We start from the raw sequence: 24770 nt of genomic DNA, 5'->3' as shown, positions 1-24770 counted from the left end.
TCAGTTTAAACCTGCGCTTGATCGTTGTCAGCTCATTCTATCCAAAATTAAATCTTACACCAAAATCATAATTCAAACATGTCTTAATAAAGTTGAGCTAGCGTTAAAACAAAGCCAGACACAAACTCAAAAACAACAACAAAACGGCCTTGCAGCATCCGCAGTAAACACTACTCGCTTTAGTCACAAGTCTTTATAAATAACACTGCTGTTTCTTACCCAAGGCTTAAAGAGATGTGATAACGCTCTGTCGTACTCACACACTTTTAAAACATAAAACTGACTTCCCAGCGTCTTCAACAAGAGATCTAGCCAAAATAAATATAGGAAAATATTTTACTAATACAATACAATAAAAATCAACAGATGTTATTGATACCATTGTTACATCCACAAATGTGACAAAAAACATGCACTAACGGACTACACTACTTACTCTGGTTGTGGTTGGTGTGGTTCTTTGACTTGGCCATTACTTCAATATGACACTCGGCTCTGTAACAAACAAAAAAAAAACAAAAAAGAAAATGAGTCAAGGTATGGACACTCACAGATAAAACATACAGTCAATATATATATTCACAAACATGTTGTATATAGTACAGAGGAGCTATGTCTATTGATAAGTACACTCGCATGCGCTTTACGAGTTTTCAGTCCTAATTAACCTTTTCACGCCATCGCTGGACAATTTCGGAGATTACACATGCATGTGACCTTTACACGCAGTAGACTTCTCGTTTTGAGGGGGACTATTCAATATTTGAACGTCTATGCTGACCACGAAATGCATTTTCCTTAAAACGAACTAAATGCAACTTAAGGTACTAAGTCATCGCAAAAGATACTTGATCACTGAATATTTACGAGCACGGAAACCTTAACAAAACAAATCACCACCTCGGTACCGTGTTAAATTACGGAGAAGTACCATTTCATAGCAAAACTGCAACCAAACATTTAAAATACCAATCAGCATTTTTGTCAACAGTGCAATTGTTCGTTCCGCTGCATATTTGGTAACGAGACAACAAGCTAAGAATCAAAAGTTTTATCATTTGTTTGTACACCATAAAATTAAACAAAACACGCAGGAGTTGGTATTAAAAAATCAAAAACTTGGCGCAAAATTCGAAGACTGAATGTGTAGGCGAATATGTGTAAATCTCTCCAAGTTTTGATAAAAATTAAGAGGAAGAGACGTTAAAGAGACGCAAAGTAAAATGTTTCACGTGAGCGCAAAACTATTTTTTGAAGTCATCTGTTTGAGTGAGATACAATTACCGTAAAGTCCTCACATTTTGATCAACTGTCAAAGCTACGGAAATAAAACGATTTCACTCAGCAGAGAGAAAAAAGCGCAAGAAATTGCAAAACAAAACTTTCTTATGTCAATAAAACATATGCCCGCCATCCCATGATCCACTCTCCCCATTTTTAGCAAAGATTTACTCAAAGACAGAAGAAAGGACTGTCAGTTATGTCCACACGCAGCTCATCCGTGACGTGCATCGGAGGAACTATTCTTGAGCCCCGAAAGACAAATGCGAAGACAGACCTTCACTGGGTGATGGAAATGAAGCCGTGCGAAGCCCCTCTACAGCCCCCGCACACCATCCATCAGCAGGAAGCCAGCCGTATCGGGTAACACTTTCCATTCTCCGCCAGTCAGGATCTACCCGCGTGCCGCGCTCATCAACCCCGCCAAGCGTTGTGGCACGTAGCCAAGACGCACTCAACTGACGCCTACCCAAGATGCGACAACGCCTCCACCATTGCGCATGCCCGCTAACCTGACTTGGCGTCAGCTGACCAGAGGTCAGTGTGTGGATCTGTCCACTCAGCAACTCAGTCACCTAGCTCCAGTGCACGGTCACGTGTCGCAGCCAGCCCACAGCACGAGGGCAGCCGCCCTCTGGTCTGAGATCCTCAGTCACCGTCCGTTGCTTGTAGCAGACCAGCACAGACGCCTCCAAATTCATTTAAGCCATCGACACGTGATCGAACGTCACGTTTTCATCCTACTTCATCAGCTGGACTGATTACACCTGAAAACCTACATAAATAAAACCCTGATTCCCACGTGTAATCTACCCGGCGTACAATTCAAACGACAGTTAATGTACACACGCCACCTACCTATAAATACTCAGCTAATCACACGTGGCAAATAAAGGCCAAACCTTAGGAAAGTACCTTCTGGTGGTGAAATAAGTGTCAGAGGGATGCTCCGCGTGCCGTCACCCTCCACCGACTCAGAGGAGCGCTCCAGCTAACGACCAATGGCAGATGAGTGCATAATGAGTGCGTGCTGACGCCACAGCCCATTCCACCAATCAGCGCGCGCCTCGCTGCCCTGCCCGCCGCGCCAGGTTCCAGAAGGATGCCCGACACAAGGCGCACGTGCGGTTATCTGTGCGCGTGCTCACGCAGCTTTCTCAGTCTGCCTTCAACCTTCCAGAGGCAAACATCGGTGTCTGCGCCACCCTTTCCACGGACTGTGTGTCACCGACACTGACAACAGTGTGACAAGCCCACAACCGTCCTGTCATTCCTAGTGTGCAGTGACGTCAAGATTGTGCTGTTTGTTGTTGTCAGGAAGTTTACAGTACATAACAATTAGCGAGGATAATGTGATAGTAGTCACACGCTCTCTCAGTCGTTACATGGCGCTGTCTCTAACTGATCTCACCACTGACCTACAGGACTACACCATGTTCGAGGTGCCTGAGAACACGTCAGTACTCACAACGGACAGCATGGTATACAGCCACGTCATCAGCGCCATCCATTCACAGGTGGCCCTCTACGCAGCGGTGTCTCTCATGGGCATTGTCATCGTGGTGGGCTGTATAGGTGGGTTCTTTGGTGTTATGTCAATCCATTTCATGCATGTCGCCTAGCGGCCAGAAGGTCACGTGCTTTACCACAACATGGAATAACTTTTCACTATACACATCTTGATAAGGAAACGTTACGATGGTCCTGCTAGTCTCACAACTGCCACATGATGTCAGCGAACCCCCAACATAAATGTTCTCTACCTGTTTACAGGTAACATCCTGGTCATCGTGGCTGTGCGGACCACCAAAAAGCTACAGACCGTGTCCAACGCCTTCGTAGTCAACCTCAGCGTGTGCGACCTCCTCTTTGTCACGGTCGTCCTTCCCTTCAACATCTATACATATGTCGTGGACGGCTGGCACCTGCCCCAACAGCTCTGCAAATTCGTCGGTTTTCTAGGCTATACTCTCACAGGTGAGGCTAGACATGAGACGTAAAATACTTTCTTGTACTCTCCCTAATAAATGCCCAGCGTCAGATTTAGCAATACAGCCCACACAAAAATAATTGCAATTGCGGTATTTTAAAATTAAAACTGCTGCTATGTGCAAGTGTGAAAAGAAACCGGTTCACCTCACATAGACGGGGTTTGATATTCAGACATGGGGCTCGGTGCATTGTACGTCACTAGTTGATGACTTAACGTTAGTGATCTGCTCCACTGCGTACCTAATGTCTTTATTATGATGTCGTCCACCCAACCTGGTACACCTTTGTAGTACATCTTTCTGGTTGCTTTTTCCTGCAGGTACGACCATCATGACCATCACGCTGATTGCGTGGAACCGCTACAAGCTGATCGTTGACCTGACAAGCTACCGCCGCCTCTTCGTGGCACGGCGTATCGCCGCCATGTTGGCGGTGGCCTGGGTGTTGCCTGTTACCTGCCTGACGCCGGCACTGCTCGAGGTGTGGGGCCACTTCGGCTATGTTGCCATGATGGTGACATGCAACCTGCTGCTGGACCACGACAGCCAGTCATTCAAACTCTTTCTCCTTATCGTGCGCGCCGCCATCCCCTGCATGCTCATCCTCTACTTCTACCTCAGCATCTACCGTACTACCAAAGCTTCTCACCGCCGCGTACGGCAGGGACGGCTACTCTCGCACGACCGCCACCTAGACCAGCACATCCAGCGCAAGGAAATGCACCTGACAAAAATGATGGCCACCATCTTTCTCGTCTTCGCTCTCTCCTACTTCCCTTGCACCATCTCCAGCATTGTGGACTGGAATACCGTGCTATCCAAGCGCTTTCACATGTTCTGCCTCATCACCGTGTACGTGGGCAGCGCTGTCAACCCGCTCATCTACGGCCTCATGAACTCGCAGTTCCGCCGCGCCTATTACAGCATCCTCCTCTGTCGCTGCCGCACGTGCGGCGAGGAGAAAAGCTTGTATCCCTCCCTGAGTGTTACGACTCTGCCCCCAAACAGGAGCTCGCAGAGGAGGGAGATGGTAGCAGACCAACAGTGGTGCAACGAGAACACCTACAGTGACCCTACGCCCATGTCGTCGCCAGAGAGTCGCACGCGCAAATACCGCGTGCTTCATCGCACGGAGACTGAAAAAACCTACGTGGACTCGGACTCCTGCAAGCGGGTTGGCGACAGCGACACACTCAATGAGTAGAACACACGGACTCTCGTGTAGACAGAATGTGTTGTCTCCGAAAAACTGCGCTGTGTGCATTCACGTACAAACACGGAATGCACAGAAAAATTACACTTTCAGCGCATAACAAAAGACACGATGGTGCTTTCATGAGGTTGAAAAACCCTCAAAAACAAAACAAGCAAATCTGGAGACTACTGGAGAAATACTTTTCCAACGTTTTCCCACAACTTGAAGTCTTTTCAAAGCAAACACAACACAAACATTTGGTGTATTTTGCGACAAATTGTATTAAGCCTCGATACTTTTTTTTGGTTGTGTTAAACTGCCGATAAAGTTACAAAAGCTAACCTGATACCATTTGTGCTTTCATCAAGACCATAAGGGTTTTCACAACTGTCTTCGTGTGTGTGATGCTCAGTTTGCGAAGTATTAAACAAACCTGTTATTAGCTCAGACCCTTTGTTATTGTTACCACCGCCTGGTAAAGCTCTTGGTTCTTCATCTTCATTGATCAGCGTAATGGCAAAAATAAAGTCACAAGGACAAGCACTGCTCGAAGTGATGATGGCAAAGCTGTGATATACATGTATATTCCGGGATGGGTGCAGAGTTTCTGTACTTGAAAATGGGGATGGGACAGAAAAACTTGACAAGTGTTCTTCAAATCACGTTAAATTCTTCGCAATTTGTGCGCAAATCTTTACAGCGAACTGTGCGACTGCATGAATGTCTGCGAGTGCAGCGTGTGTATGGTTATTTGAATGAAAAGTCTGGAACAATGGCAACTCTCATGCCTCATCTTCAATCTGAAAACAAACTTTGGCGGGGTCAGAGTAAAACGTTCCAAAATGGCGAAGTCATTCAACATCGTGCTGTGATCGGACCATATCTGTATCCCATCCCACCTTCACTGCCTGAAGTGCTTGCTTTGTAGACAGCGGCTGTCTTTCTTCAATGAAATAAAAGCTACCAAACATGCAGCTTTGTTACGAACGCCCAGTACTTTTGTGAATGGACCTTGTGTGAAGGGTAAGAGAAGAGAGTCTTGATGTGTGTGTGTGGCGGGGTGGTATGCTGCAGGCTGCGTGTGAAGTTCTCACTACCTGCATGTCTCGCAACGCTAATGCAAATGCGCTCGACGAGTCATTTTTCACCTTGTACTATATAAGGTACAACCGATCGTCCCCAAATTTTCACCGAATCATCACCAACACAGAACGTGTTCCTGTCGACCCTGACGTCTATCTACATGTGCATGACACGCGGAAAACCAAAAAGAATTCACGCTCGTGAAGCTCGATTAACGCAGGTCTAACCCAGTCTCTGAAGCGTCACACCACAAACAGCACCGTGGCCACTCCATCTGCACAGCGACGGAAGTTCGACTGCACTTGTTTCTAAACTTTTTCATAGAAACAAGTTTGTAAACGTTTAGCCACAAGCAACGTTAAATGTGGGTTTTCTCTGAACTGGCGCACAGAATTTTTGTTGTGTTTTTGCAAAAAAAAAAAAAAAAAACCAACAACAAACAAACAAACAAACAAACAGCAACCGTTTAGGAAGAATTCGTATTCTCTAAATGCTCTTCTCGTCATGGCCTGTCGAGTCGTGTGATGATCGTTTTACATATCCCCATGTAAACAGTGCACGTCACGTTCACAACTCGTTAGTCATTAATCTAAATAGTCAACAACTTATTCAGTAGTTCTGCTCGCACCATGTATCAAAAGTTTTTTCTTTTGTTGCCTATGCTTTGGAGCCGCAATGTTTATACGAATGTGCTGATGGGAATTTAGTTTTAAAAATTGTAAAATGCGCTGTTCAACAAGTTCAGAAGCTTTCTCTAACCTATTTTAAAGAAACAGCTTAGACCTAAACATGACAGGTAGATGCGTATTAGCCATCAGGCACTAGTTAGCAAAAGCAGAAATATGTAAACGACGGCCGTTTAGAATTAAGGATAATCGAATTCATGGAACACAAAATCGTCATTAATACTTCAAACAAATAATTTGATCAGCAGATTAACCGACCGTTAGTCATCGCTCACGCAAGTCTCTGATACACAGAAAGGGAAGTAACCATCTACTGGAACAAAACCAGCGCCGTGGTAGGCGTGCGATGGACATCAGAACCTCACTTGTATTCAAGTGCACGTTATGTACTGCACAGCTAAAAAACAATCTAACACGTTCTACAGCCCTCTATGTCTCTAGTGGGTAGCTTTTAATAATCTCGCACTTTTTTGTAACACGGACATTTGGAAAACTGTGCCAGGGTAACAAACTCTTAATGCCCCCCTCAAAATAACACAGGTTGCGTCCCTTGCAATCATCAACATGGTCAAACACTTAAATATCTGCCATGTGCTGAAAACTACACGACACCAAAAAAAATGCACATAAATTACCACACAAAAATACATCAAGCCTAAACTGATTTACTGCAAAATCCCAGCTAATCAGAATGTGTTTAGCCTCAATCTACAAGATCATCAAAGGTGTTGACAAACTGTTGATTTACTCAAGAACAGAAAGGATCATACAAAATTATCTGCAACATCAGCAACACATACAGGAGCCACTATCACGAATGCTTTAGCTATGCAATCAAGCAGACTAAGATATGGAACCTAGACCACTGATCAATATGAAGCCAGTTTATGGATGGCTTTCAGTGCAGAAAGAATAACAATGGGAGCTTATAGCAAGCAGTATCATGACCAAGACAGATCGCTCTCTCTTCGCAGACCAATACTGATAAATAAAATTGCTTTTTTTCTGTTTAACACCGTGCCAGCAAATAGGGCTATATCACGGCAAAAAAAAAAAAAAATCTTACCTTTAAACGTTTAGGGACAAAATCTCCTGAGTGATATAAGCATAAAAATTTTTTAAAAGTCAACACAAGAAGTAAACAATATATAAGAGTGGGTAAAGTGTAAAAAAGGTCACCAACTAAACCAAAAAAAAAAAATTCTGAGGATATAAAATTTCTTCAATCTGATGGTAAAGTCCTATCCTTACTAAAAATGTAAAGACTGCTGCCAATCAGATGGACATGAAAATTTTCTGTTAAAAAAAACTGCCGGCTGATACTGATAAATAAAAGATCACAGCCAGTAGACACTGAATAACACACAGACGAAGTACAAAGGTAAAGCAATGAAGGGATATAGATACTATAAACAGTGTAAGATGCAGTTATTACATGATGGTTAGCATGACAGACAATATTACAAGGGAGTTAAGAATAGCAAATTCAGAGATAGTAAGTTGGGAACAGATGTTTTCAGAGAGTCTTTGAATGTAGCCTTGGAGCCTGAGTGGCAAATGTGATGAGGAAGAGTGTTCCACTGCTCAGCAGTACAGAGTGAGAACGTCTATGACTGTCTTTGTGGGAAGGATAGATTATAGGAGTCTGATGAGGTTTTGGGTAGGTGTGTGGATTGACAAGATTTCAGTATGACTGAAAAAGCAGTGTACCGACCAGGAATGCTCTATTAAGACAACATAATTTGTAGAGGACCTATTTAACATCTGTGTCAAGTTCACTGCCTCATTCACTTAACAGTAAGTGTGCACATCTCTGGTCTCAGACACCACCACTCTAGCCACCTGGTAATCTCCTTCACCACTTAGTGATTGGAGATCTCTACATTAAGCTCAACTCAACTTGGACAGTATGGCTAAAGAAATGTTTGATAGCCATTGCATACTGTAAACATTCAATCTTACAATTACAATATGTGCTAGCTTTGGTTAATGGCAAGAATATAAATTTTTTAACTATCAAAGAATATTAGGAATCCCAATACATTTAGCCTAAAATAAGAGTGAGTCAATTAAGAATGCATGCTAATTAATGTGGACATCACACATGCAAGGGCACTATAATGGCTATCCCTGATCTAGATAAACTATGTCCTGGCTAGCCACAAACATCTAGCCATATTTAATTTCTAACAAATTGTTTATCAACTTACCAGGTCAAGACTTGCTGATTTTTAACGATGTCTGAAACAAACCAACAATTTTATTTTAAACAGTGAATTGCAATCAAATAAAGATTTTCAAGTACAATTTTAACATCTGTGAGTAGTGTGTATTATTGATATTCACAACCAAACTGTACATGCTTACATCCTTCACGCTGCCTAACGGTAAGTACATTGCATCACATCCCAATATTTCAAAAAGAATCTGACATCTTACCTATTAGACATTTTATTTCTTCAGCTAAAAACAATTTTATCAAGCTGAAATTATGGTCCACTACACTACTACAGCACCGAAGTAAGTAAAAATTATGGTTAGATCGACGCCACGAAACACTGACAAAGGCGATGTAAACAAAACGTGGTGCCGTTTGTATTCTCGTACTACAGCCAGAACCCATTCATGACAAGCTTCCAGTGTTATAGATAAGCCATGAATGTAAATCACGTGAATTATAAAACAGCTAATATTATAGTGAACATTATACAATGAGTATAACTGTTCATTGAAACTTATACGCAAAGGTCTATGATGGGACAATAGGAAAATAGGAAAGAATAGACACGATCCTGCTTAATAACACCATAAATCGATATTTTAATATATTTATGACTATATCATATGCATTTACATGCGTTAATGTTGTCGATGGTTGTACAAAAAAGCAATATTATAGGAACAAGAATACACATTACACATCCATACCTGATGCCACCGGAAAGAGAATGTGAGCTTCCTGTTCCGATTAAGGTCCCAAACCAAATGACTTTTATTTCGGGAATTGACACATCACAGAGAACTGCAACTGAAATAGTATAGCTTGTCTTATTAAACAAAACACACTTGATTTTAAGCAAATAGTTTTAGCTACTCATAATTTGTCGTTTCTTTCGGTAAAGAGTGAAATAAAATGACATCTTTAAGGGAGGTAACTATGCAGTCGATTAGAAAGATGAAAATGGGGTTATCTCTCTTGTGTGGCTACATGCATACTGTCTTCTAAGATGCATGACAACCATTTTCAAAGTTGTTTTTTTATATATATATTGTTTATAGTTTTTAAAATAACACTTCTTGATACTGAAACCGAATCAGATCTGCTTTTATCTCAACGAAACTCGAAGTGCAGATAGTGGTGTGTGAGGGTTTGTTTTTAGTTGTTTTTCTTTTTTTATGATCGTTGGGGATTGAGATGATAGAGACCTCACTTTTCTCGGGGCCATCTTTACGCGAGGGCGGTGCCCATCTCCTCTCCTTCACTGCCTTACCTTCCTCAACCCTCTATGAAGTCAAGTACCCATTCTTGCCAGCTGAGTCGACTAAAGGAAGTTTGCTGCGCTCCTCAGGTATCGAACCACCGCTCTCCGTGTTCGGAGCCCAGCGCTCTAACCACTCGCCTATCCGCTTCCCCAGTGTAGTAGAACTTGACAGACTGCCAATCACAGACACAGGCACAGAAAATAACAGACTGTACGCACACAAGTGAATGAATAGATATAGTTTAGTTTGATCGAACAGAGCAGTAGGCACCATTCAGTACGAAGGGGTCAAACGTGATCGATCAAACACTTGCGAAATCAAATCGGGATGAAAGCTTTATTGATCGGATGAACCGATCCAGCGTGGTCAGTAAGCAGGTCTTCTGTTCTATTGTATTTCTGTTGTTCTGTTGTTATTTCTGCAAGCCGTATCGTACTCGAGCATGAGGAAAATAATGATACAACATTTTGGATTAACTTGTGCTGGTGAAATGTGGAAGAGAAAACTTATTTATTCGCCGCTGCTTAATGCTGATTACTATTATTTCTTGGACGCGAATGCTAGAACATTTATACAAGTCTAAGATACTGGACAATCAAACGACACACATTCTCAACAAGACAGATCATCATTTACTAGACGGTAATATGGGGTAAGAGAAACTCTTTTTCATCCTAGATGCATTCGCAAATTTCCCTGATACCTTCTCAAGCGAAACATTCTCAAAAATGTCAGTTATTGATTTGAGGGTACTGTAGGCAACACACAATGCAGTCTGTGGGTAGCAACATACTCTGTGTTTCTACTGCCACCATTCAGCCCATTCAGCCCACAGCCACAGCCACAGGTAAGGCACCGCACAGTTCCCCATATGATCTCTCTATTCACCGAGCAATCAAACCATGCGGACCCTTAGACGGTCAGTTAAAGTATGCTACCTTTTGTTTGTTTCACCACTGTAAGTTTGTTTTGTTTTGTGAAATACTTGCGAAGAATAACACAGAAATAAATCTTCGGTAGCCGTAGTATAGAAGTCGCTGGCCCGAGGCATCTCCTTTCCCAAGTCACACAGGTGTCCAGGGCCCGCAGGTGTTGTTTCGCTTCTGAATCCGTGGTTGTAAAGAAATATGATGAGGTGTCCGTGTGGGGTGGGGGAGGTCTGGGCATAGCTTTATAACTTCGGAAACAAAACACTTTTTATTGGGTTCCCCATTTTACCCTAAGAAAACTACTTTCTCTCACTACTGCCCCTGGAGACGGACAAGGGTGATAAGTTTTTGTAGATGGGGCTGTGTCTCCTAGGAGAGGAATTTGACTGTCAGCAGTCTGCTCGCCTCTTTCTGATTGTATTATCTTGAGTGGTATTAGCACGATATTTAATACAATATTGAATAAAAATAAACCGATAGTATTTGTGTGAATAGCTGAAAAAAACGATTTAATTAATAAAATAGCAATAAGAACTGATGGATAGAAATTCTAGAGTTCCAGCTATCATAAACTTTCCTTTTATTCTTGTTATCATTATTTTTATTATTCAGAGAATTTAATACTGAAAAATATTGTTTGAAGCCAGACAGACTTCCCTAGACATCTGTGACCAGTCAGTTTCTTACAATGTAATCTTCTGGTGCTGAGTGAGAGGCAAGGTAAAAGAGGGGAATCAATAAATGGTTAAGTTAGCATAGTGAGTGGTTAAACATCGTCTTGAATGAGATGAATGTGTGTAGATGTGTGTGTGTGTGAGTGTTCGCGCGGGAGCGGGTACATATCCGGAATAATTCACACACTTCAAGCAGCAGTAGATTCACACGTACGTGGCACATAGTAAACATCTATAAATGTGTGAGAGTGCGCCGGTGATGCCATGTTGCTGCATTTGAGCAGTTCACTCACTGACACAGCAGTTCACTCACTCCGACAAGGCAGTTCACTCACTGTGACACAGCAGTTCACTCACTCTGACACAGCAGTTCACTCACTGACACAGCAGTTCACTCACTCTGACACAGCAGTTCACTCACTGACACAGCAGTTCATTCACTGTTACACAGCAGTTCACTCACTCTGACACAGCAGTTCACTCACTCTGACACAGCAGTTCACTCACTCTGACACAGCAGTTCATTCACTCTGACACAGCAGTTCATTCACTCTGACACAGCAGTTCATTCACTCTGACACAGCATTTCACTCACTCTGACACAGCAGTTCACTCACTCTGACACAGCAGTTCACTCACTCTGACACAGCAGTTCACTCACTCCGACACAGCAGTTCACTCACTCCGACACAGCAGTTCACTCACTCTGACACAGCAGTTCACTCACTCCGACACAGCATTCACCCTCACACACTCACAGCGAAGCCTGTTATCACGTGCACCGGGGGAGAAGATTGTAGAGGCGCTGAGTAAGCCTCCTGCCTGCTGACGCACCTTCTGTCGGAGGACGGGGGCAGTGCGAGGAGGGGGAGGTGGGAGGAATGGAGTGCTGCAGTACAGGAGGGGGCTGTGGTCCCCCCGTGCTCCACTATCGATCGCAGCGCCACCTGACATGAGAGTGTGGAGGCTGCCTGGTCATCACACTGGCCGCGCTACAGCTGGGCGGGCAAGATGGAGTGAAGGAGAGAGCCATCAGGAGAGAACATGTTTGAAGTAGAATATTTGTGCACGGGCTGGAGTGTGTGACGTACGTGCGTGATTGTGTGTGAGAGAGAACCGTTGCCTTTATTCCCCGTGACGTCACCAGCATTCGTGTGAGCATGCAAGCACACATTTCATTACACTTCAAAAATGCCGAGTCCATCCTATTCAATCTTTCATGAGCTTATTCTGTCTGCCTGCTGATTACCGCCTCTCGGATATAAGACGCACATAATTTTTAAATCTGGTTAACACAACAAAAACATTAAAAGCCGGCATTTTCTAATGCAATTACCAGGAGGCGGTCAAACAAGGGGAGGGAAGCCATTGCAGCTCTGCGTGCGACACAATGGACCCAGCGGCACGCAACTCTCTCCTGCAGCACCGAGATCAAGGGTCACGAATGACGTCGCACGTTCCCCAACACTCGTCTGACCGAGTGCGACTTGATTAGTCTGCCATCGCCAGCGAGTAAGTCCCCCCTCGTCCATCTCTCTCTTACTGATGTAAGACACCGACAACAGTGGACAAAAAGGGGGCACAACCGCCATCTACACGAAGCAGGAAGTGACTGCTGCTGCTGCTGCTGCTGCTGCTGCTGCTGCTGAGACCAGGATGAAAATCGCCGACGGTGCCAACGGTTGGTGGATGGGTGGGGGAGCAATCATTCCGATGCCTAATGGCGGACCTCCGTTTTCTCCATCTTTCGGATCAGTACATTCCCACGCCACATTGCAGCCACGACAGCCTTGGAAATGTGAGACGCGGCGTCTGTGAGCATCGACCACGTGCAAGCGCGTGCTGGCCAGTGGGTGCGTTGCTGCTGCTGCTGCCGCTGATGCTACAAGCAGCGAGAGACTACGTCATGCCCTGTGTCCGACCGATGCAGCTACCTTCACACAGACCTTGCATTTCAGGGACAAGAAACTTGGTGTGTGTTTACCAGCCACCCCTGCACCGCCTCCACACCCCCGTCGACATCAGTACAACTGGAAAGCTCGTACAAAGAAAACATTTTCCACCGAGATATTTCAACTGACGACTGAGAGCTCGGCTGCAGCAGCACGTTTCCAAATTCTTGTCTGCATACTTGTAGAGTGCTGGTGCTGGCTGCAAGTACCTGTGGATGCCTGCGAGTTGCACTCTTCTCTCACAACTGACAACAACAAGCTGGTGAAGGCAAGACAAGCATTTCTGTTCCGCCTGGAAAAACCTTGTTGAAAGACTGCTTCTGGCTTCAATCTTTGCGAGGGCAGCGCCACCCCGGTCTGCGTTTTCTGCTAAAAATAGTGAAATGGAGGAGTTTGAAGTAAAGGCAACGGTCACAGAAAGCTGTAAATGACAGAGTGTGAAGAAGAGAGAGATGCTGGCTAGTCGTGCACGCGCTCTTCATCACATGGAGGATTTAGATCGATGAAAAACAGCGAGGTTATCGAGTTAAATGCTCGGGTAGGACTGACACATTAATCATAGGCTTCATTTCTTCCTCCACCCACATTCTTCTCGACTTGTGGCTACACCGCTCGCCATCAGCGCCCACAATTTTCGCCTCGCCTCAGCCACCCGGTGAAAACGGAGAAGGTCCTCACACTCGACACCATGGCCGCTTTCTCCTGCCTCCCCATCGCTATTTTTGTGCTGCTGCTCTATTTATTTGATCTTGAAGGTGAGTCTTTCATCATTAACACCATTATCTTCTTTTTCTATGTGTTCCTATCTCTCTATTTTCACTTGATCTTGAGGGTGAGTAATTCATCATCATCAATATCTTCTATTTCTCACTCACTCACTCACTCACTCACTCACTCACTCACTCACTCACTCACTCACTCACTCATATATATATGTTTACGGTGTACAGAAAATGAGATGTAGTGGCTAAAGTGCCTGCCATAGCAGTGAGATTCTGATGTTATGGGTTCGGATCTCGACTCAGACACATCTCTCGGGATATGACACCTGCTTAAAGAGCTGACAATAGCTGGGTACTGGATTTTCTCTACCTGTGTGTTTTAGAGAGCTACAGCTAGTCATTACATTTTAGGTTACCTTACGTACCAAGTTTTATTAAATGTTTTAATTGTATTTATTTCACAAAATAGACTTTATGTGATTAAGTACACGTGTATTCTACTGGTCTCCGGTTCATCCTGCTGTCACTGCCACCACTACCACCACCAACATACCACTACCACACAATCATCATCATCGCCACCATCATCGTTACCGCCACTATCATCTTCCTCATCGTCACCAACACCACACCAGCACTCAAAGAGAAAAAAAAAACATCTTCTTCCATTTTGTGAATGTCTATTTATAGAAAGACTATTGCACGTGGTCATCATCAGGTGAATGTGCGTGTGATTTTAAGTCAGCACGCGAAATACTGTTTTCCCGATGTGTTCGATAACTCGGATGAGTAGTTTTCCAGTATCTCTATAAATTTATATATTTTTTTTTTCAACTGATCCCTTTTCAAATGTTATATTTCTGATGTTTCACCTTGTGGTCGATGGCTCCTTGACGTTGATGGCATCCTTCATCATCCGACTTCTCGGAGTTATTAGGTGGGCACGTGCAGGTGATGTGTAACATGCTCACCTGTTGTGTGAGAGAGGAAAACTACTTTAAATAACTTGCTTGATTGACACTTCCATATCTAATGAACAATTTGTGAAAGTTTAGACTTCAATGCATGATTAGTTAGTGTCCTGACCTTTTGCTCCAGAAATAATGGTCTTGCTTGCACTTATGTCATTTGCATGATGCGAGCCATTTTCTCCTGATTGAAACATTCTTCAAGCAACCTGAGTAGACGAGGCTGTGACCTGTATCGAGCTGATCCTAAGAGCGATGGTCGATGTGGTCTGAATGGTCGATGAGGGACCCATTAGTGCTCTGACATCTCCCGTCGTGTGTCTGTTGAAGTACAGCCGCCATATTCTCTCTCGAGCTCTGTCCAGGAGATGGCTTTGCCTCAACCCGGTGAGGAATTTGTCTGATGTGAAGCCAGTTGCTCGTGCTACAAATAGTTGTGATATTTATTTGGATGGCCACTGATTTTCCCTCTATAGATAGATAAATAAACACAAATTAATTATATGATGATAAATAGATAAGGATAACTGACCATCAGTAGCAGTAGCTATGAAGCGAGGTTAAGTCGTTGCCCCGGGTCATCATGGGGACCTTCAAGGATCAGGTCTTGTTTCCCAAGTTATAAAGCGATGTCCAGACCCCGCAGGTGTTGTTTGGCTCCTGAGTCTGTAGTTAAAAAGCGAGGCAAAGATGCTTTTGGGGAAAGAAACAAAGAAACATGAAGTGGTGTCCAGGAGTAGGGGTAAGGGGTGAACATTATAACTTCGGAAACAAAACACTTTTCCTTGAGTTCCCCACTTTACCCTAAGAAAGCGACTTGCTCTCGCTTCATCACTACGACCTCAGGGGATCGTTGCTTCTAAGCAGCCGCTGAGTGATCAGAGGAACATTTCTAAAAATCGGTGAAAGGGAGCCTGGAGCAATCTTCAGCTTCAAGATCGCGGACTGAGCGTCAAGTACCCGTTTCACAAATCATCGACTTCAAGAACGCATAAAGTGGAGCAAGCTGGACTGGTTCGGCCACGGCACCCGGCACGACATCACATGCAACTGTCCTTCAGGGTACCTTTCAGGACAAATAGACATCAAGGTGAGATGTCGAATTTTGCCAGCACTGGTACACCTGTCCAGCTGTTCTTCCCGAGGACCAGAATAACAAACTGGGTACAAGTAAAGGGGTGTATCAGTATCTGGTCACGTGTAACTGTTGGAGAAAAGATGGCATCAGGGTTAGGGTTAGGGTTAGGTCAGGCTGTCTAAACCCAGCCTTTCGTTCACCTGCATGATCTCCTTTGTAGCCTGAACTTTTTCCTCTTTATACCTGTGGGAATGATGAGGCCCTCATCTCCTTCAGTCATGCGCCATTCGCGACGGCAGCGCCCACAGGCTCGTGGCTTTGTTTGTTTGTTGGAGAGTGGTCTCCATTGAGACTCTCGCTAACTGAAATGTTTTCCAAAGACACAACTACCTCTCCCTCGCCAGAGAGAGAAAAACATTCAGAGTGAGAGCCATCATCATCATCCTCGTCATCAACAAACAAGACCCAGCAGCAACTGTAGTTGTTTGAGGACTCTCCGCTGTTCCTACCTCAGCTCTGGAGGTCCCTTGTTGAAAATATTCTCACTTTTAACATCGCCGCCTTCTATATCCGCCTCCTCGTCAAAACAAGACAAGACTGACCAGATAATTGGCATAAACAACTACGTCTCTCTGTCTCTCTCGTATCTCCATAGTGTCAACAAGTTGGCAACTCACAGCCTGTGCACCCGACTCACCCTTTCCACCCCAGCTTTTTAGCTTCTACTTTCAGGAATGCGATCCCAAGCGCCGCTAGCGCAGAAATGCATACAAGAAACAGCTTGATGATGTCAACAGCCATCCCAGTCCTCAATAACAAATGGATTACTAGGATATTTTGTATTCTAGACATTATCTAGAATTGCTATCGTTATGTTGCAGCGTGTGTATATTTATCTGCCAAATCAAGTTGTGATATTCTTGATTTGTAAGTGTTTAGTGTCAACGGAAGACATTTTCAGCGTTTAGAGAAATGCCGTGTAGTCATTGTCTGTTTCGAGCATCTTCCTCCCTTTCAAAAAACCGTTTGAGGAGGAAACCCGAGGATATAACCGTTAGATAAACATAACCGTTTGTCGCTGCACGTTCTTTTGTTACGTGCCGTGCATCATCGACAGTCCACAGCGCAGCAGGAAACCAGTGACGTCACTTCCTGCTGATGCTCTACATGTGCAGTTCCCGTTTGTCATGGAGACCCTCGCTACCCGAGTGCGCATGTGCACGGGTGGGGAGCCCATTGCTTGACATGATCGTCCTTGTAGGCGCCAGCGCTCTCATCAACAATCCTTTTACAACTTTTTTATTCGTTTCCTCTACTGAAGCTTTGTTGTGTGATGGACTACAATGCTTTGATTGGTATTTCGTGAAAGATGAGTTGGCGGATAGTGGTTATGATCGTGCTTTATTGTAATAACGAAACAGAGCATCCATCTATCCATCTCTACATCCATCGGTACATCCGTCCATCCATTCAATTATCTGTCATCCTTTCTTCTTTTGACGAGCATTGTACACGGCCTAATGTCTGTATTCATAGAGAGGGAGGGTCGTCCTGCCTGCAGCAACCAGTCGCGCGGTGCAAGGATTCCTTCTACAATCGCCATTTCTCCAAACCCCGCTTGACGACTCGCCACAACACCTGTAGTGTGTTCGCACCTGGCGTACCTGTGAGGTCTGCATGATAGCAGTCGGGGGCATGAACAACAAAACTAAAAGAAAAAAACATTTCGTGATTAGCGATTGAAGCTAAGTAAGCCTGCCTCACCACCGCACAGGCATCACGCGCACACGACGCGCACTACACACACACACTGTTCTTCTGTACAGCCTGACTGCAGCAGCTGCACAGATTGCTGGGCCAGGAGGCGGCGAGTAGGGAAGCACAACAGGTGCCCGTATAAATGTAATATGCATTCTCTGGCTAAGGTTGCGCGTATCTATGGCAACCAATGTTGTCACGTCCAATGATTTTTATGTAAAGAAATGTTCCCCACTCTGTGTGAACACGAGACTGCAGTTCAAATTGTTTTATCAATAGGACCTGTGTGAAGGCGACCTGAAGCATGATGAGCAGGTCTGGGGCAGCACACAGATAAAGACAGGAGGGTTGGGGGAAGACAGGAGGATAGCACTACATCAACCACACGGATGTGGAAAGAAGAATTTTTGTTTAAAGGACTGAGATACCAGGCGAGTTGGAATTGAAATACCTGGCACCTCAGGACGGATGTCGTCAGCCCTTCTTCCTCAAGAGAACGCAAGCGACGATAACGAGCGAGGTCTCGTAACGGTGCAGCTAGGTCACGACTAGGTCAGAGGTCACGAAACTCTCCTACGATCTGCGCACCAATCTTTGTCGCATAAGTCAAAACAATGTGGTACGAGTGGACACCCACTGATGACAAATTCTCTACCTGACATCGGTGTTAAAATAGCAACAGTGTGACCAGGGATTACCTGTGGCAGTCGGATTGCCACGTGGTTTAAACCCTCAAGGTTTACCGTGGGGTGGGGAGGGCAGAATGTGGGGTGATTAACTGAAACAACTCCACGAACGCCTCCCAAGTTTTAGGAATACTAATTTTTGTTTGTTTCTGTTTGGTTCTGTGTGGTTTTCTTTCTTTGTTTTGGTTTTGGTTTACCTGTACTTGGAATTTTCTATTTTTATTACTGCAAGCATTTCTAAAATATACTCTCACAATATAGTATACTATAATGTGGTACTTCAGATAGTACACTATACTATAACAATATAATATGCTATAATATGGTTCAATTGGATAGTGCACTATATACTATGACAGTATATCAAAATCCTGTTCCTATTCACTCCTACATCCTTCAATCGCCATTTTTTGTGATGTGTGCGTAAGGAGAAGTGGCCGAGGTTAATGAGAAAGGCAAAGAAGCTTGTGTAGAGAGCTCTCCTTACATGAAAGCAGTAAAAGTGGTCCGTCGGGTTTAATGGCCGCCTGCAGGGATGTGGCTGGTCGATACTTGCACCCAGGCCGCGCTCTTCTTTTTGGGGAGGGAAGCTAAGTGATCTGTGTGAAATGTAAGCCGGCTTACAAACATAAACAACACAACACGTCGAACGTTCCTGACAGACAGGATCTATGTTCACAGTAAACAACATCTATGTTCACTGAAAACATCTATGTTCACTGGAAACATCTATGTTCACTGAACTCTCAGCTCACCTGACAATGTTAAAAAGTCGACAACAAAGTGTACCTGGAGATGCTCTTCTCGACAACACACTTCGCTGTCTTGGCATGGAGAGTCATTCTTAGAACTGAACTAAAATAAACACGTCAGATAATATTGTATTCCAGCTGAATATTCTAGTAATTAGCTGGTGTAGCTAAGGTATGGGGACTGCCAGTGTTCTAGCTGATATGATCACGTGACCTTTTTTAATATTTGTATATTTGTCCTGTCACTATTGTCACTGTATGTCGCGCTGTATGTACAGTCGCTCTGTTGTATGCGCATGTACACGTGCTTTATACTGTCCTGTATCAAACTATTGTGACCATCACCTGCAAGTCATTCCCACCTGCACGCCATCCAACCACTGCAGCCACACACACACAAACAAACAAACATCATTGTGCATGACTGTGTCCTCCCAACTGACCGAAGCCCCGGATGTTCTCAGTTCAGGCCGGCATCGGCTGCTTCACCTGCTCCTCCATCAACGGCAGCGACCCCTCCTGCGAGGACCCCTTCAACCCCATCACGGACCAGCACTACCAGCGCATGTGCTGGCAGACCATGAAGAACCGCAAGGGCGAGTACCCGGCCAGGTACTGCACCAAGATCAAAGGAGTTAATGGTAACTGCAATCACGTGACGTGTTGGGCTGTATCGTTGTTAATCGTCATTATATCTCTTCATCGTCATTTTTATTTCCATGAATTTTCTCAGCTTTCAGATTACAGCAGCCTTCAGGAGGCAGCAGACGACAGGAGGTTTGAGTGTCTCGCTGTACACACGGGCAGGGTGTGGGTGTGGGGTGTGGGTGTGGGTGTGGGGGTGTGTGTGTGTGGGTGTAGTGTGTGGGGTGTGGGTGTGGGTGCGGGTGTGGGGTGTGGGGTGTGGGTGTGTGTGGGGGGGTGTGTGGGGTGTGTGTGGGGGTGTGTGTGGGTGTGGGGTGCGGGTGTGGGGTGTGGGTGTGGGTGTGTGTGGGGGTGTAGTGTGCGGGGTGTGGGGGTGGGGTGTGTGTGCGGGTGTGTGCGGGGTGTAGTGTGCGGGGTGTGGGGTGCTCCAGGCACCTGCACACATGTACCAAAGTACAAATGCACTCAATCATGAAAACAAAGTAAAATTTCGACAAGGTTGTCATCACATCGGACTAATTCTTAGCTTATGTACTGATGGTATGGATAAGTCCAACCCAAACGACAAAATTTGAGAAATCAAGCTTCAAATGTTTGACATTTAAAAAATTGTTTTCAATTAAAGAAAAGTTCCAAAACTTATATCAGGAATTTGACAGAAAAGTTTATGAAAATGCTGATTTAAATAAAGTATAATCAGATCCTTTTCTACACGAGCTTTGAACATTTCAGTTACGAAAAAGTTAACATGTCTGTAAGCTCAGGACTTGTTCCAGGGAGCTGGACTTGGTCACAGCTGAGCAACCTGCATCATCAGCAAAAAATACTCAGCAGTTCTAGGAGGACGAAGTTTGTTTTTTTTTTTTTTTTTTTGTTTTGTTTTACATCTAGAACCTCACAACGACTCCTGAGGGAAAAGCTGTCGCCCAGCATGCCAGCTTGAAATGTATTCGTATTATGGAATTCTGCATTCATGCATGCAATGATGTATAAGCACAGAGCTTTCCTCAGGTCATGAACTTCTGTGGACTCAATATTGTAGGTTCCTAGCACCACCTAGCTTCCAAAGATTATCGTCTCGGTTTGGTGATGAAAGCTGTCAATGTACGATCTAGAGTGTTTGTTTGTTTGTTTGTTTGTTTGTTTGTTTGTTTGTTTGTTTGTTTGTTTGTTTGCTGCCTTGTGATTACCGTCACCGTGTACTGTTGGGTGGTGTTGAGGGTTTTGTCAGGGTTGAGGAAACAGTGATGTGAAGACGAGAAAGATTATAATCATGAAGACATGTCAAATGTCAAAGTTCACCGGGACCTGTCACCTCTACTCGCGGTCTTGCTGCACGAGGACAGAGCACTGACGATGATTTAAATGATTTCAATATTTACAGTTCCTTCAACACGGAAGCACGAGCAAAACTTTGATCTGTAAAGAGTTCAACGATCGATTAAAAGCCATCAGAAGTCGTCAGCTTTCAGCTGATTCCACCCGTGCGATTCCACCCGTGTGCTGAACCTGACTAGTTCCTGACTGAGTGTGTTTTATCTCCCACACTACATGATCTCACCTGCAGCCTTTCTTCCACCTAATGGTCGGGGATTTCCTTCATGTGCTCTGCCCGACATCTTTACAAATACACTTAACCTTTCCATCCATCATCTCTGCTTCCAGCCGACTGACTCGATGTGCCTGGCTGATTTCAGATACAAATTTAACTTGGAAAGCAAATTGTCTTTTTAGTTTTGTACTGTGAGTTAATTAGTTCCTCTGTTTATGTTTGTTGATTGTTGCAAGAATGTTAAGGAAAGACTGTCTCTGTCTGGCGTCTCTGTCTCTGTCACATTGATTATCAGAATTGGTTCCATCTTTCTCTCTCCCTGGGTGTGACACCTGTTGACAGGTCCTGAGTTCTCTGGCTTCCTCCACTCTGTGTGTGTGTGTGTGTGATCGTGCACAATATTGTACTATCATGGATTTGTTTTGTGATGAAGATGTTAATACAAGAGGGCTTGCTATTAAAAACATGACAGCAGCTTTTGCACGTAATGACACATTATCACAGAGACGGTTTTATCTGCAAATTATTTCAGTCGTTAAGACAAATTTTACGAATAACTTGTTAAAATAATTATTTAACATAAATATTCCATCTAAGGATAGTTAATGAGGTAATGATTTCATTAGGTTCACTAGATATTGTAGGGTTCTTCTGCTTTGTTTTGACCAGAACCAGGATACAGATGACAGTATGGCTTGTCCATCTTGGCTAAAGATGTTGGTCTGTGTGTGTGTGTGTGTGTGTTTGTGTGTCTGTGTGTTTGTGTGTCTGTGTGTTTCTGTGTGTGTTTGTGTGTGTGTGTGTGTGTTTCAGTCAGGACCAGGATACAGATGACAGTTCGTTCCTGCGGGATGGAAACGCTGGACAACACCTGCTCCACCTTCTACTTCCAGAGCGAGCAGTACTACGGGTGTCTGATGTCCTGTAAGACCAACGGCTGTAACGGTGCTGAGGGCGTCCACGGGTCTGTCGGCCAACAGCCGCTGAAAGTCTTGTTGTACTCGGTGTCCGTGCTGGTCACCTGTGTATTCCGCCTGCCCCTAGGCTGACCTCACAACGAGTGGTGACCGAGAGCAGAAATGAGCAAATAATCAAAGCAGACGTTTCAACAGCTAGTCGTTGGTATTCAAGAACACACGAGGACTTGTGTACCCGGGGTAAAGTCAGGTCCAGTCTCAGCTTTCTGACCTTCTGCATGTGACTACAACAGTGACACGCGTGGACTTTTGTACAACGTTGATCCCGACATCCTTCAGAGCGTTTGAAGATCTTTACACGAATTAACTGTCACCCGTGGTTTCTATTTTTGTAATCAGTGTCAGTCGATGTCCGTATTTTTATTTTCCAGTCATTAGTGATGTTTGCAACCTGGCATTAGTCAAATCTGTCAGGCTTACTAATCATCATCACGTCACGCTTACCGGGCATTATGACATCACTTTTACGAATCATCATAAAAATCACGTTTACCAATCATTGTGACATCACGTTTACCGGTCCTTGTGACATCACGTTTACCGGTCCTTGTGACACTGGGGTTTACCGGTCACTGCGTAATGACATTTTATGAATAATCACGACGTCGCGTTTTGCCGGTTAATATGACGTCACTTTGACAGCCATTGCGTCATCACCGTTTAACAATCAGTGACATCACGCTATGCGTGAAATTATTAGCATCTTTGTGATACCATGTTCACATGTCCTGGTGACTTTATAGTCGCCTGTCTGTGACGTCACGCTTGCCTGTCACGTAATCAGTGTTTGTGATGTAACGGGCTTAGACCTGCAGCTTCATTGCAACTGCACCTGACGTCATTTCCTGCAGGGACAGTGACGAGCTTCCTGGTTAACTCTCGTCAAGATGATTTTACCACAGGACAGTTTCATGGTCGCAAACTGGTGTCAGTGGTCAGCGTGTCGTTGTAGACTCGTGAAGATGAGCAAAAGGGATGCAGAGGACACGTGAGAGAATGTTAACGAGCAGCTTTCATCTCAGTTACATCCTGGCATTCGAGCAGCACTTCAAAGAGGGCGATCAGCAGGTCTTGGCATACAGTCTTGCGCAGAACTGTGATTGAGAACCTGGCGGGTGGCAGATGGCTACCCGGTGATCAGTGGAGGCAAAAGGCAGCGGAAGAGGATGCTGGGCCTAGTCTTGAGGTCCTTCAAGCTTCTATTAGCTGTTGCTTAAAAGGTAAAGAAACATGTACGATGACGAAGGAATGCCGGTCGAGGGGGTGGCATGATGGGTGGTAGAACTCCATCATGAACTCCTAGCAAAGCCTTGTGTTCTTTCCCTGCACATCCCCTGGATACCCACAACACAAACAAGACTTTGACATCAAGTACTGGCTGATAAGTGGACAATACAAACACGAGACCTTCACACCATTGGACAGTCCATGACTGTACACAGTGGACACAAGATTGTGATGCCATTGCACATCCATGTCACCGTACAACACAGGCGTTAGAGTTCCATGCCACTAGGAGACAACAAAAACAACTCGCAAATCTGTTGGTCAGTCCTGCCCCACCCTGACACCGCTGATGCCAGAACATGTCAGAGACATCAACTGAGCGCAGGAAAAACCAGCCATTATAAATCATGTTAATTGACTTCTGTCAACCTCTAGTTTATGTTTAATTCAACCTCATTATTGTTCATGTCATTACGGAATGTTTATATTTTCGCGCTGTGTGACAATGTACTTCCATATTGCTGTGTTCATTATTGGTTCCCTCGGAAAGAAAAGAAAGTCTGAAATACATCTTCATACAATGTGCATTTTCTTTTGAGTTCTACGGTGTTAACTAAACGAGTGCGGCATTTGGTGATGATTTCCTTTGCTTTGTTATTATGATTCAGATAACTGATTTTTAGTCAGAAAAAGCACCTCCACAGTTATACTCCTCGCAATTTGAGACTTACTCACTTACAAGAGTGACAAATGTAAACAACATATTTCGTGAAGTATAAAATACTTGACTATAATATATTATTAACCAGACTTACAGCACAAAGAAGGTTAAAGGTGAGGAAAGAGGCTGAGAGCACTTGCTGCTCGGGTATCTTCGAGGTCGCGTATAAGTTGCCATGGTGTTTCTCACATCAAAGCCGCCCTGGAGTTTGGGTAAATAAACGGTAAACAGAAGGATGTACTCGTCAGTGTACGAGTTCATAGCGTCCTGCCTTTCTCTTAGTTTATCCAAGTTACACCGTCGTCGTCGTCGTCGTCGTAGTAGTATTCACAATGCAAGTAATAGTAGCCTGTATGAGCAATGACACAAGCATGTATCCTAAGTTCTCAAACAAGCATGCTCTCTTAATA

The 24770-nt window shown here is 44.4% G+C and overlaps 2 protein-coding genes and 1 long non-coding RNA gene across 5 annotated transcripts; 2 read left to right on the top strand and 1 right to left on the bottom strand.

Annotated features, from left to right (window-relative positions):
• Positions 1–477: 477 nt before the first annotated feature.
• On the bottom strand, positions 478–12072 carry LOC112572290. 3 transcript variants are annotated; one of them, XR_003100967.1, is made up of 5 exons: positions 12028–12072; positions 9728–9891; positions 9165–9264; positions 8447–8477; positions 478–495 (listed from the first exon to the last, which is right to left on the bottom strand). It is a non-coding gene; the product is annotated as an uncharacterized LOC112572290 (long non-coding RNA). The 3 variants fall into 3 exon arrangements; XR_003100966.1 differs by having other exon boundaries at positions 11962–12033; XR_003100968.1 differs by lacking the exon at positions 12028–12072 and adding an exon at positions 11680–11702.
• Positions 1781–6847, top strand: LOC112572289 (G-protein coupled receptor moody-like). Its single transcript, XM_025251897.1, has 3 exons — positions 1781–2856; positions 3055–3258; positions 3593–6847. The coding sequence occupies exons 1-3, from the start codon at positions 2667–2669 to the stop codon at positions 4474–4476; spliced, it is 1278 nt and encodes a 425-aa protein (XP_025107682.1). The 5' UTR covers positions 1781–2666; the 3' UTR covers positions 4477–6847.
• Positions 12073–12961: 889 nt separating the features above from the next.
• LOC112572288 lies at positions 12962–24224 on the top strand. The gene is made up of 3 exons (XM_025251895.1): positions 12962–14029; positions 19703–19879; positions 22249–24224. The coding sequence occupies exons 1-3, from the start codon at positions 13963–13965 to the stop codon at positions 22482–22484; spliced, it is 480 nt and encodes a 159-aa protein (XP_025107680.1). The 5' UTR covers positions 12962–13962; the 3' UTR covers positions 22485–24224.
• Positions 24225–24770: the final 546 nt, after the last annotated feature.

This window comes from Pomacea canaliculata, linkage group LG9, assembly GCF_003073045.1.
Source record: "Pomacea canaliculata isolate SZHN2017 linkage group LG9, ASM307304v1, whole genome shotgun sequence".
Lineage (NCBI taxonomy): Eukaryota > Metazoa > Mollusca > Gastropoda > Architaenioglossa > Ampullariidae > Pomacea > Pomacea canaliculata.
The sequence above is the reverse complement of the archived record's forward strand: the minus strand, read 5'-3'. Positions and strand labels throughout refer to the sequence as shown.

Coding starts and splice junctions, on each gene's coding strand:
- LOC112572288 (XM_025251895.1), top strand. CDS start 13,963: ATGGCCGCTTTCTCCTGCCTCCCCATCGCTATTTTTGTGCTGCTGCTC. Junction 14,030..19,702: donor CTATTTATTTGATCTTGAAG/GTGAGTCTTTCA, acceptor GGATGTTCTCAG/TTCAGGCCGGCATCGGCTGC. Junction 19,880..22,248: donor CAAGATCAAAGGAGTTAATG/GTAACTGCAATC, acceptor TGTGTGTTTCAG/TCAGGACCAGGATACAGATG.
- LOC112572289 (XM_025251897.1), top strand. CDS start 2,667: ATGGCGCTGTCTCTAACTGATCTCACCACTGACCTACAGGACTACACC. Junction 2,857..3,054: donor CATCGTGGTGGGCTGTATAG/GTGGGTTCTTTG, acceptor ACCTGTTTACAG/GTAACATCCTGGTCATCGTG. Junction 3,259..3,592: donor TCTAGGCTATACTCTCACAG/GTGAGGCTAGAC, acceptor TTTTTCCTGCAG/GTACGACCATCATGACCATC.